This window comes from Heterodontus francisci, chromosome 35 (genome assembly GCF_036365525.1).
Source record: "Heterodontus francisci isolate sHetFra1 chromosome 35, sHetFra1.hap1, whole genome shotgun sequence".
NCBI classification, from domain to species: Eukaryota; Metazoa; Chordata; class Chondrichthyes; order Heterodontiformes; family Heterodontidae; genus Heterodontus; species Heterodontus francisci.
Window position 1 is genome coordinate 57,854,581 of NC_090405.1, and position 12,404 is coordinate 57,866,984.

Below are 12,404 nucleotides of genomic sequence, written 5' to 3' on the forward strand. Positions count from 1 at the left end.
GGTTCTGTTGAGGCAGGAAACATGCAAATTTCATGCTTCCTCCTCAGTTGAATGGTTGTTGCATTCAGCCAAGCATGGCCTGCGCTGCAGGATGACTGAATGCTCAACAGGGGACCCAGCAATGTGCATGGCTAGTCTACCATACACAGACAGCCGGCCCCTCTTGAAAGGGAGCAGAACCTACTGCTGACTGTGTGCAATGTAAGTGGCTGTAAGGAGAAGGGCGTCAAATGGAGCAACAGCCGAGAGAGAAAGAGAGAGAGAGAGAGGGAGGGGAAGGGAAGGGGAAGAGGAAGAGGGAGAGAGAGAGGGGAAGAGGAGGAGAGAGAGAGAGAGAGGAAGAGGGAGAGAGAGAGAGTACTCCCAGGTTCACTGGAGTTCCTAGTCCAGGAGGTTGACAGGAGAAAGGTCATGTTTCAGCAGGGGGATGCCAGTAGGCCCTCAAGGAACACCTTGAGAAGGGAATGGGAACAGGTGGACAGGGAGGGAAATTTCCAGAGTCTTGCCCTGAGGACCTGGCAGCAGTTCTGCAAGAATTTCAATGACCTTGCTTAGATGGTCAAGGTCAGTGAATGTATCTTCAAATGAAATCTCCTACCTACTGTACAACCAACCTCTCACACTGCTCAATGCATCAATCCCCATCACTCACCCATCAGCAGTCCCGAGCAGTCAGGACTCAGATCTAACATTCATAAAAACCATTCAGGAAGACTAGAGAACCAAGGGACCAGTGCTAAAGAGGAACTGAAAGAAATTAGTATTAGTAAAAAGGTAATACTGGAGAAATTAATGGGACTGAAAGTTAATAAATCCCCTGGACCTGATGATCTACATGCCAGAGTGTTGAAAGAGGGGGCTGTAGAGCTAGTGGATGTATTGGTGATCATCTTCCAAAATTCTATAGATTCTGGAATGTTTCTGCAGATTGGAAAGTAACAAATGCAACCCCACTATTTAAGAAAGGAGAGAGAGAGAAAACGGGGAACTACAGACCTGTTAGCCTGACATCAGTAGTAGGGAAAAGAGAATCTCTTATAAAGGATGTGACACTTAGAAAATAATGGTAGGATTAGGCAGAGTCAACATTGATTTATGAAATGGAAATCATGTTTGACAAACCTATTGGAGTTTTTTGAGGATGTAACTAGCAAATTGGATAAGGGGGTGCCATTGAATGTGGTATATTTGGATTTTCAGTAGGCTTTTGATAAGGTCCCACACAAGGGGTTAGTAAATAAAATTAGAGCACATGGAATTGGGGGAATATAGTGGCACGAATGTGAACTGGTTAACAGACAGAAACAGAGAGTAGGAATAATCGGGTCATTCTCAGGTTGGCAGACTGTGACAAATGGGATGTCGCACCGCAAGCATCAGTGCTTGGGTCCCAGCTGTTCACGATCTAAATCAGTGATTTGAATGTGGGGACCAAATGTAATATTTTCAAGTTTGCTGATGACACAAAACTAGGTGGGAATGTGAGTTGTGAGGAAGATGCAAAGAGGCTTCAAGGGGATTTGGACAGGCGAAGTGAGTGGGCAAGAACCATGGCAAATGGAATATAATGTGGAAAAATGTGAAGTTATCCACTTTTGTAGGAAAAACAGAAATGCAGAGTATTTCTTAAATGGTGAGAGATTGAGAAGTGTTGATGTCCAAAAGGACCTGGGTGTCCTTGTTCATTAGTCAATGAAAACTAACAGGCAAGTGCAGCAAGCAATTAGGAAGGCAAATGGTATATTGGCCTTTATTGCAAGAGGATTTGAGTACAGGAGTAAAGATGTCTTGCTGCAATTGTATAGAGCCTTAGTATGGTGTACAGTTTTGGTCTCCTTACCCTATCCTAAGGAAGGATATACTTGCCATAGAGGAAGTGCAACAGAGTTCACCAGACTAATGGCTGGAATGGCGGATTGTCCAATGATGAGAGATTGAGGAGACTGGGCCTGTATTCTCGAGAGTTCAGAAGAATGAGATGTGATCTCATTGAACCATACAAAATTCTTACAGGGCTCTAGAGGGTAGATGCAGGAAGGATGTTTCCCCTGGCTGGGAAGATGGGTCTAGAACCAGAGGACAGTCTCCAAATAAGAGATAGATCATTTAGGACTGAGATGAGGAGGAATTTCTTCACTCACAGGACATTGAATCTTTGGAATTATCCACCCCTGAGGGTTGTGAAGGCTCGGTCATTGAGTAAATTCAAGACAGAGATCGATAGGTTTCTCGATATTAAAGATATTAAGGGATATGGGGATAGTGTGGGAGAATGGTGTTGAGGTAGATCAACCATGATCTAGTCGAATGGCAGAGCAGGCTCGAGGGGCCGAATGGCCTACTGCTGCTCCTATTTGCTATGTTCCTAAGCTGGGGTTGTTTTCATTAAAGAAAGAAAGTTAGAGGAGATTTGATGGAGGTGTTCAAAATCATGAGTGGTCTAGACAGAGGAGATAGGGAGAATCTGTTCCCGTTGGTGGAAGGGTTGAGAACCAGAGGGCATAGATTTAAGGTGAATGACAGCAGAACCACAGGGGACACGAGTAAAAACATTTATGCAGCATGTGGTTAGGATCTGGAATGCACTGTCTGAGATTGTGGTGGAGGCAGGTTCAGTGAGTGTTTAGGATCTGGAATGCACTGTCTGAGAGTGTGGTGGAGGCAGGTTCAGTGAGTGTTTAGGATCTGGAATGCACTGTCTGAGATTGTGGTGGAGGCAGGTTCAGTGAGTGTTTAGGATCTGGAATGCACTGTCTGAGAGTGTGGTGGAGGCAGGTTCAGTGAGTGTTTAGGATCTGGAATGCACTGTCTGAGATTGTGGTGGAGGCAGGTTCAGTGAGTGTTTAGGATCTGGAATGCACTGTCTGAGAGTGTGGTGGAGGCAGGTTCAGTGAGTGTTTAGGATCTGGAGTGCGCTGCCTGAGAGTGCGGTGGAGGCAGGTTCAGTGTGTGTTTAGGATCTGGAATGCACTGTCTGAGAGTGTGGTGGAGGCAGGTTCAGTGAGTGTTTAGGATCTGGAATGCACTGTCTGAGAGTGTGGTGGAGGCAGGTTCAGTGAGTGTTTAGGATCTGGAATGCACTGTCTGAGAGTGTGGTGGAGGCAGGTTCAGTGAGTGTTTAGGATCTGGAGTGCGCTGCCTGAGATTGCGGTGGAGGCAGGTTCAGTGAGTGTTTAGGATCTGGAATGCACTGTCTGAGAGTGTGGTGGAGGCAGGTTCAGTGAGTGTTTCGGATCTGGAATGCACTGTCTGAGAGTGTGGTGGAGGCAGGTTCAGTGAGTGTTTCGGATCTGGAATGCACTGTCTGAGATTGTGGTGGAGGCAGGTTCAGTGAGTGTTTCGGATCTGGAATGCACTGTCTGAGAGTGTGGTGGAGGCAGGTTCAGTGAGTGTTTCGGATCTGGAATGCACTGTCTGAGAGTGTGGTGGAGGCAGGTTCAGTGAGTGTTTAGGATCTGGAATGCACTGTCTGAGATTGTGGTGGAGGCAGGTTCAGTGAGTGTTTAGGATCTGGAATGCACTGTCTGAGAGTGTGGTGGAGGCAGGTTCAGTGAGTGTTTAGGATCTGGAATGCTCTGTCTGAGAGTGTGGTGGAGGCAGGTTCAATTGTGACTTTTAAAAGGGAATTGGATAATTATCTGAAGAGAAAAGATTTCCAGGGATACAGGGAAAGGTGAGGAAGTGGGACTAGAGAACCGGCACAGACATAAAAGGAGGCCATTGCACCTTCCGTGCTGTAACTATTCTATCAGGAAGCACAAGAGCTGCACACTCACAACCACCAACTCGGATACTGGCACTATGCATACCTGAAGAGGCTAGTCTTGAGCCAAGTTCTGCATATCGTGTATCACCTGGCACAAGTAGGCCAGAAAGATAAGACAGTTTGTTTATCAGCTCCTTGGAGGACGAAGTTGCATGTTTCTGCTCCAGGAGACTTAGATAAGGACTTTGATGGTTTCAGCCTACAGGAGAATGCTGATGAGCATGCACACCGAGATGCTTGGTGTATTAGCAGGCCTGCCTGACTGCCTCTTTTGATTGTCAAGGAGCATGGAGGAGTCTGGCTCCAACATGGCAGAGGACATCACAAAGAGTTTACAGCCCATCCTTTCCAGCATGGAAGTGGTGGCCAGCTTCATGAGTGCATGAGGACCCAGCAGTGATGCAGCACTTGGTGGCCGATGTCTCAGCTTCCACAGCAGTGCAAGCAGAAGCCAGCCAACGTCTCTGTGCAGTGGGAGTTCAGACGAAGGTCATGAGATCCATGCTTGCTGCCATGCAGGTTCAGACTGCTGCCATCATGGCTGTGAATCTTAGTGCTGAAAGTGGCATGCAGGCTCTCACAGCAGTGCAGCAAACTCTTCTTCAACAGATTGCTAGGACTGCTGAGGTACAGCCCACAGGGTGTGCCATTGCTTCTGTGTTGCGTGGACCTGCTGCCTTCTTTCAGGATGACAGCATTCATGCTACCATCACTACCATTCTGCCAGCACCCTTGCTGTTGCCTGTCAGCAAGCCATCCCCGACTGTTACCATCCATGTTGGGCTGGCGCAGTCCAAAGCTAGGTCCCCAGGCTCAGAGATACTCAAGGTCACCCTGCAAGGCCATCTGCAGTCTTGCCCAGTGAAAGTCAACCACTGCCAGTCATGCGGCAGCTACTGTGTTAGCACTGTGTAGGAGCATTGGGACAGGCAAAAGCATCCAAATGACAGACACTGAGGAGATGCACAAGGGTGAATAGTTCAGTTTTTTTTTTTATTCGTTTCATGACATGTGGGCGTCACTGGCTAGGCCAGCATTTATTGTCCAACACTAATTGCCCTTGAGAAGGTGGTGGTGAGCTGCCTTCTTGAACCGCTGCAGTCCATGTGGGGTAGGTACACTCACAGTGCTGTTAGGAAGGGAGTTCCAGGATCTTTACCCAGTGACTGAAGGAACGGCGGCGATATAGTTCCAAGTCAGGATGGTGTGTGACTTGGTGCGGAACTTGCAGGTGGTGGTGTTCCCATGCATTTGCTGCCCTTGTCACTGGGTCAAAATCCTGGAACTCCCTTCCTAACAGCACTGTGGGTGTACCTACCCCACATGGACTGCAGCGGTTCAAGAAGGCAGCTCACCACCACCTTCTCAAGGGCAATTAGGGATGGACAATAAATGCTGACCTGGCCAGTGATGCCCACATCCCATGAATGAATAAAAAAATAATGGGGTCGGCACCGAATTTTACGTCAGTGTCCAGTTTCCGTCTGCTCATCGTAAAATCCAGCCCAGTGGATGCATTGGTTGCAATCTTCCAAAATTTCCTGGATTCTGGAAAGGTCCCAGTGGATTGGAAAACCACAAATATAACACCTCTATTCAAGAAAGGAGGGAGACAGAAAGCAGGAAACTATACGCCTGTTAGCCTAACATCTGTCATAGGGAAAATGCTAGAACTGATTGTTAAGGAAGTAGTAGCAGGCCATTTAGAAAATCATAGTACAATCAGGTAAAGTCAACATGGTTTTATGAAAGGGAAAATCGTGTTTGACAAATTTATTAGAGTTCTTTGAGGATGTAACAAGCACAGTGGATAATGGGGAACCAGTAGATATAATGTATTTAGATTTCCAAAAGCCACTCGATATGGTGCCACATAAAAGGTACTACAAGCTAAGAGCTCATGGTGTAGGGGGTAATATATTAGCATGGATAGAGGATTGGCTAACTAACAGGAAACAGAGTCAGGTTAAATGGGGCATTTTCATGTTGGCAAACTGCAGAGTGCCACTGGGATTAGTCCTGGGGCCTCACCTATTTACAATATATATTAATGACTTGGATGAAGGGATCGAGTGTATTGTAGCCAAATTTGCTGATGATACAAAGATAGGAGGGAAGGCAAGTTGTAAAGAGGACACAGAGTCTGCAAAGTGATATGGATAGGTTAAATGAGTGGGCAAAAATTTGGCAGATGGGAATATAATGTGGGAAAATGTGAGGTTGTCCACTTTGGTGGGAAGAATAGAAAAGCTGGAGTAAGACTGCAGAATGCCGCAGTACCGAGGGATCTGCTTGTCCTTGAATCACAAAAAGTTACCATGCAGGTACAGCAAGTAATTAGGAAGGCAAATGGAATGTTTGCATTTATCGCCAGGGGGATGGAGTATAAAAGTAAGAATGTCTTGCTACAATTTTTCAGGGGACTGGTGAGATCGCACCTAGAGTACTGTGTACAGATTTGGTCTCCTTATTTAAGGAGGGATATACTTGCATTGGAAGCAGTTCAGAGAAGGTTCACTAGGTTGATTCCTGGGATGAAGAGGTTGTCTTATGAGGAAAGGCTGAGCAGGTTGGGCCTCTACTCACTGGAGTTTAGAAGAATGAGAGAGGATCTTATTGAAACATAAAAGAGCGGCACAGTGGCGTAGTGGTTAGCACCGCAGCCTCACAGCTCCAGGGACCCGGGTTCGATTCCGGGTACTGCCTGTGTGGAGTTTGCAAGTTCTCCCTGTGTCTGCGTGGGTTTTCTCCGGGTGCTCCGGTTTCCTCCCACAAGCCAAAAGACTTGCAGGTTGATAGGTAAATTGGCCATTATAAATTGTCACTAGGTAGGTGGTAGGGAAATATGTGGGGATGTTTGGTAGAAATATGGGATTAGTGTAGGATTAGTATAAATGGGTGGTTGATGTTCGGCACAGACTCGGTGGGCCGAAGGGCCTGTTTCAGTGCTGTATCTCTAATCTAATCATAATCAAGATTCTGAGGGGGCTTGAGAGGGTGGATGCTGAGAGGATGTTTCCCCTTGTGGGGGAATCTAGAACTAGGGGGCACAGTTACAAAATAAAGGGTCTCCCGTTTAAGGCAGAGATGAGGAGGAATTTCTTCTCTCAGAGGGTCGTTAACCTTTGGAATTCTCTTCCCCAGAGAGCAGTGAAGGATGTGTCATTGAATATATTCAAGGCTGAATTAGACAGATGCTTGATCAAGGGAAGTGGAGTTAAGGCCACAATCCGATCAGCCATGATCTTATTGAATGGCAGAGCAGGTTTGAAGGGCCGAATGGCCTACTCCTGATCTGATGATCAGTGGAGTAGGCACAGAACCTAAGTCTACTGCCCAAGACTTTGTATATTGGTGCTATGTTGCAGAGCATCCCACACTGCTACACAGGCTGGAAGTCTGTCCCACGATACCATAATACCACAAGAAGAACAGAAAATGCTTGAAAAAGAAATTAACATCTAGAAAGGTGAATACCCTTCTTCTAAACTGTCTTCAGTCTTTCTGATCCTTCTAGACTACATTCTATGGGCTCTTGCCTTCTCCCAATCTCACTATGAAAACTGTCAACATGACATTTACCATTTCAGTACTCTTATTCAGTCCAATCTATTTCTCTCTGAAGTCTTTGACTCAGTGTCTCAGCTACCTGACAAAATCCTTCCCTACCATTAAAGCACTTTTGTTTTTTCTATATACTAAACTGTTACAGAATGAATCAGTCAAAGGTTCAGTCTGGCACTGTGGCTGTGATACCGTGGATTTACAGCAGGTAAATTATTTTTTAAATGTCTGTTGTGATTGGCCCCGAGCAATATTTGACAGACTGTTTGTTCTGTTGCAGGTTTTGCACACTTGTTACACTCCTCGGTATCTTGTCAGTAATCCCTCAACTATGCTTTGCACACAGAAAGGTAAGCGGAGATGTTTTTGACAGTTGCCCTCCACTGCAAGCACAGGCAGTTAACCTTGTGAAACCCCAACTGCAACATTCAATTATTAAAGAATGTATTTATTTCCTGTTTGCAGTCAGAATGCTGAGTCAACAATCTTTCTTGTACTGTGTCAGAACATTTGCTTTAATTCCAACATGACTAATCTTCCCTTAACAAAGTCCATCTGTCTACAAAGTTTTGAATATTAAAAATTTCTACATTACCACAGCTACGTTGTGGGAAGGTTTCAAATTGTTTTGTTTTTCTCCAACAAACTCAGCATTGAGTTGAATTATTCCATGTGAACTACACGTCACTGACATGGGCATCATATGAACAAGGGTGTCTGTGCACACCCCAAAACGACATTTATGGCTGTTCATGTAACGTGTTGACATCGGAAATGTCAATGGATGTGCAGAAGCAACACTCTAGGCAGCATTGCCATGGCAGTTTCAGAAGTGGGTAGAATGTATTTCACAAAGAGGGTCAGATGTAGACTGTGGGACATGTGTCCCTAGAAGATTTTCATGTGGTGCATTTTTAGTGGCAACTGTAGAGTGGGTACACCGCAGAATTCACTTAAATGTTAAACTGTTTATCAGCCAATGTAAATGCTTGATGCCGAGAAATGAACTGAATTCAGTGCCATTACAAACTGCAGCAATATCAACAGCTGCTGTGATGGGCATCATGAGAGATAAGCTCTCCTCCTAACTTTGAAGTTGGTAATCCCAAGAAGCATGCATACCAATCTTAAAAAAAGGCAGCAACAATCTCAAAAATAGCTGACACAGATCCCAAAAAGCTGACCATTTAACAATGGACCTAATTATAAACCTCTGACATGTGAAAATAAATGTGTATAACAAAAACAGCAGTTGTCCTAGTATTGAACTCTGGGGAACACCATGGTAAACATCTCTCCAGTCTAAAAAACAGCCATTCACCACAATCCATACTGCTACAGCCAGTAACTCTCCAAAGGCAGGACTTCCATCGCCAGGGTCCTTGATCCTGTGGAAGGCTCACCACTGTCCACTTAAGTGTCTAATTGGTACTAGATTGAGCGGGCCTTTCACAGAAGAGGTGACTCGGGATCTCAGCATCACTTTTCCAGACGTCAAGAATCCGGTTGCCAACATAAAATCCCGGCCATCCATTTTGTTCCATTCACTGTCACCTGAAGAAGTATGCAAATTAAATGATGCTTCTAGATCTCTCTAGAAAATAAAGTTCATTCACAGGCCCCCTTTAATATGTGCCTGCTCCCAGGAGTTCACTTAGAGCCATTTGGCTGTCTATTTAATATAAACAGTGTAACACTGAAACAATTAACAGATCCATACAGAATAGGGAACTCAGCCTCACACCAGGTACATGAAGGAGAGTTCATCACTCCCGGGTGTGGAGCAAGATGTGATATGGAGAGTGAAACAAACATTTCAATAGCCTTCATTATACAAAGGTTACAATGTCAGGGCAAAAATATCTAACCAGTGCTTTTTTCTGCAGGTTCCTCACAGGAGAGAACAAAACACAGAGGCTTCAGAGATGAATGCTGGAATTCCGGGTATGTGGGGTAACTGGGGGCCGTGGTCAGCATGTTCACAGACATGTGGGAATGGAGTTAAAGAGCAGACCAGACCCTGCCTGCCAGTGACAAGTTCTAACCAGAGGAAGATCATTTATCCAAGGAGAAGACCCTACTTTTTATCTTCTGACCAGTCGCTCTCTCATGCCTTTCCGAGTCATCAGGAGGAAAGCATGACTCTATACTCTGGCCATGTTCTCTCTGCTCTTCGCCCTTCAGTTCCACTACACAGGAGACAGGATCATCTCAAACCAGGACTTCAGCCATCAGCTTCACAGAACAGGAATGAAAGCCAGTTTAGTCAAGGAATTTTAAGAGAGGGCGGGCGATCTTTGTTACAGGGACAGAGTCTTAAGTTGGAGAGGAGGTAGGCTGCTAGTAACAGTATCTTCTTCCAATTTGGTACATGCACATCTTACATAAGCAAAGTATTTGGGGAGATGGTGGCACAGTGATAATGTAATTGAACTAGTAATCCGGAGGCTCTGGCTAATGACCTGGGGACACTAGATACAAATCCCACCATGGCAGCTGGTGGAATTTAAATTCAATTAATTAATAAAAATCTGTGTGTGCTGACAACAGAACCACTAGGTGGCGCACTACTGGCACATGCGCAAATGCAGCCTCATCAACTGAAATGTCTGCGACGTTTCAGGCAGTTGCCAGTAATAAAGATGACACTGCTCAATTTGAAACAAAAAAGCAAATCGAACCCAAACCTCTCACCCCTCAATGGCAGTGATCACTGCCTCCACCCCCTAACAGTACCCCACTCCCTTGCGTGATCGCCGCCTCAATCACCACTTTCTCTTCCCTGCTCCCTCCGGTGATCACTGCTTCTCTTCGCTCCTCCCACGCCCATCTGCTCGCCATTCCCACTCATAGCTCCTGACTGCTTGCCACTTCATCGACACTTGTCACTTGCTCCCTGCTTCATCACTCGCTCCCTGCCTCAGCGAATCCTCTCGCTATAAAGGCCAACATACCATTTGCCTTTTTTACCGCCTGTTGCACCTGCATGCTTACCTTCAGCGACTTGTGAGAAGTGCACCCAACTGCAGCTCCTCACAGACTGCGTTAGGGAACTGGAGCTGGAGCTGGATGAACATTGGATCATGCGGGAGGCTGAGGGGGTGATAGAGAGCAGTTATAGGGAAGTAGTGACACCTAAGTTACAGGATAAAGGTAGCTGGGTGACCGTCAGGGGTGGGGGGGGGAAAGGGAATAGGCGCACAGTGCAGGGATCCACTGTGGCCAATCCCCTCAATAATAAGTATACCGTTTTGGATACGGTTGGGGGGGACGACCGACCAGGGGAAAGCCACAGCGGCCAGGTCTCTGGCACTGAGCCTGGTTCAGTGGCTCAGAAGGGAAGGGGGGAGAGTAGGAGAGTGATAGTGATAGGAGATTCAATGGTTAGAGGAACAGACAGGAGATTCTGTGGTCGCGAAGGAGACTCCTGGATGGTATGTTGCCTCCCGGGTGCCAGGGTCAGGGATGTCTCGGATCGAATCTACAGGATTCTTAAGGGGGAGGGGGAGCAGTCGGAAGTCGTGGTACACATCGGTACCAATGACATAGCTAGGAAAAGGGATGAGGACCTGAAAAGCGAATATAGGGAGTTAGGTTGGAAGCTAAAAGGCAGGACGAGCAGAGTAGTAATCTCAGGATTGATACCGGTGCCACGTGCTAGTGAGGCTAGAAACAGGGAGCGAGTGCAGATGAACACGTGGCTACAGAGCTGGTGTAGCAGGGAGGGCTTCAGTTATGTGGATCATTGGGATACCTTCTGGGGAAGGTGGGACCTGTACAAGAAGGACGGGTTGCATCTGAACTGGAGGGGCACCAATATCCTGGGTGGAAGGTTTGCTGGAGCTCTTCGGGAGGGTTTAAACTAGTTTGGCAGGGGGATGGGAACCGGAGCTACGGATCAGTGGATGGGGTAGCTGTTGAACAGGCAGATACCGAGTGCAGAGAGTCTGTGAGGAAGGTTAGACAGTTGACGGGGCAAAGTTGCAGCCAGTATGATGGGTTGAAGTGTGTCTATTTTAACGCAAGAAGTGTCAGGAATAAGGGTGATGAACTTAGAGCATGGATCAGTACTTGGAGCTACGATGTTGTGGCCATTACGGAGACTTGGATATCACAGGGGCAGGAATGGATGTTGGCTGTTCTGGGGTTTAGATGTTTCAAAAGGAATAGGGAGGGAGGTAAAAGAGGTGGGGGAGTGGCATTGCTAATCAGGGATAGTATCTCAGCTGCAGAAAGGGAGGTCGTCGAGGAGGGTTTGTCTACTGAGTCATTATGGGTGGAAGTCAGAAACAGGAAGGGAGCAGTCACTTTATTGGGAGTTTTCTACAGACCCCCCAAAAGCAACAGAGACACGGAGGAACAAATTGGGAGGCAGATTTTGGAAAGGTGGAGAAATAACAGGGTTGTTGTCATGGGTGACTTCAACTTCCCTAATATTGATTGGAAACTCCTTAGTGCAAATAGTTTGGATGGAGCAGTTTTTGTCAGGTGTGTCCAGGAAGGTTTCCTGACTCAATATGTAGATAGGCCGACAAGAGGGGAGGTTATGTTGAATTTGGTGCTTGGCAACGAACCAGGCCAGGTGGCAGATCTATCGGTGGGAGAGCATTTCGGTGATTGTGATCACAACTCCCTGACCTTTACTATAGTCATGGAGAGGGACAGGAGCAGACGGGATGGGAAAATATTTAATTGGGGGAGGGGGAATTACAATGCTATTAGGCAGGATCTGGGGAGCATAAATTGGGAACAGATGTTCTCAGGGAAATGCACGACAGAAATGTGGAGGTTGTTTAGGGAGCACTAACTGCGACTGCTGGATAGGTTTGTCCCGATGAGGCAAGGAAGGGATGGTAGGGTGAAGGAACCTTGGATGACAAGAGATGTGGAACAGCAAGTCAAGAGGAAGAAGGAAGCTTACTTAAGGTTGAGGAAGCAAGGATCAGACAGGGCTCTAGAGGGTTACAAGGTAGCCAGGAAGGAACTGAAGAATGGACTTAGGAGAGCTAGAAGGGGACATGAAAAAGTCTTGGCGGGTCGAATAAAGGAAAATCCCAAGGCGTTCTACACTTAT

General features: G+C 46.5%; 1 protein-coding gene across 1 annotated transcript in view; it reads left to right on the plus strand.

The window, feature by feature from the left end:
• The first annotated feature begins 4,165 nt into the window (after positions 1-4,165).
• LOC137350551 (thrombospondin type-1 domain-containing protein 4-like) overlaps positions 4,166-12,404 on the plus strand; it is a 471,004-nt gene continuing 462,765 nt past the window's right edge. Inside the window, exons 1-6 of the mRNA XM_068015210.1 lie at positions 4,166-4,677; positions 5,958-6,090; positions 7,611-7,680; positions 8,929-9,077; positions 9,217-9,387; positions 9,481-9,662. Of these exons, the coding sequence (XP_067871311.1) occupies positions 4,166-4,677; positions 5,958-6,090; positions 7,611-7,680; positions 8,929-9,077; positions 9,217-9,387; positions 9,481-9,662 (1,217 nt within the window). The remainder of the gene's footprint in view (positions 4,678-5,957; positions 6,091-7,610; positions 7,681-8,928; positions 9,078-9,216; positions 9,388-9,480; positions 9,663-12,404) is intronic.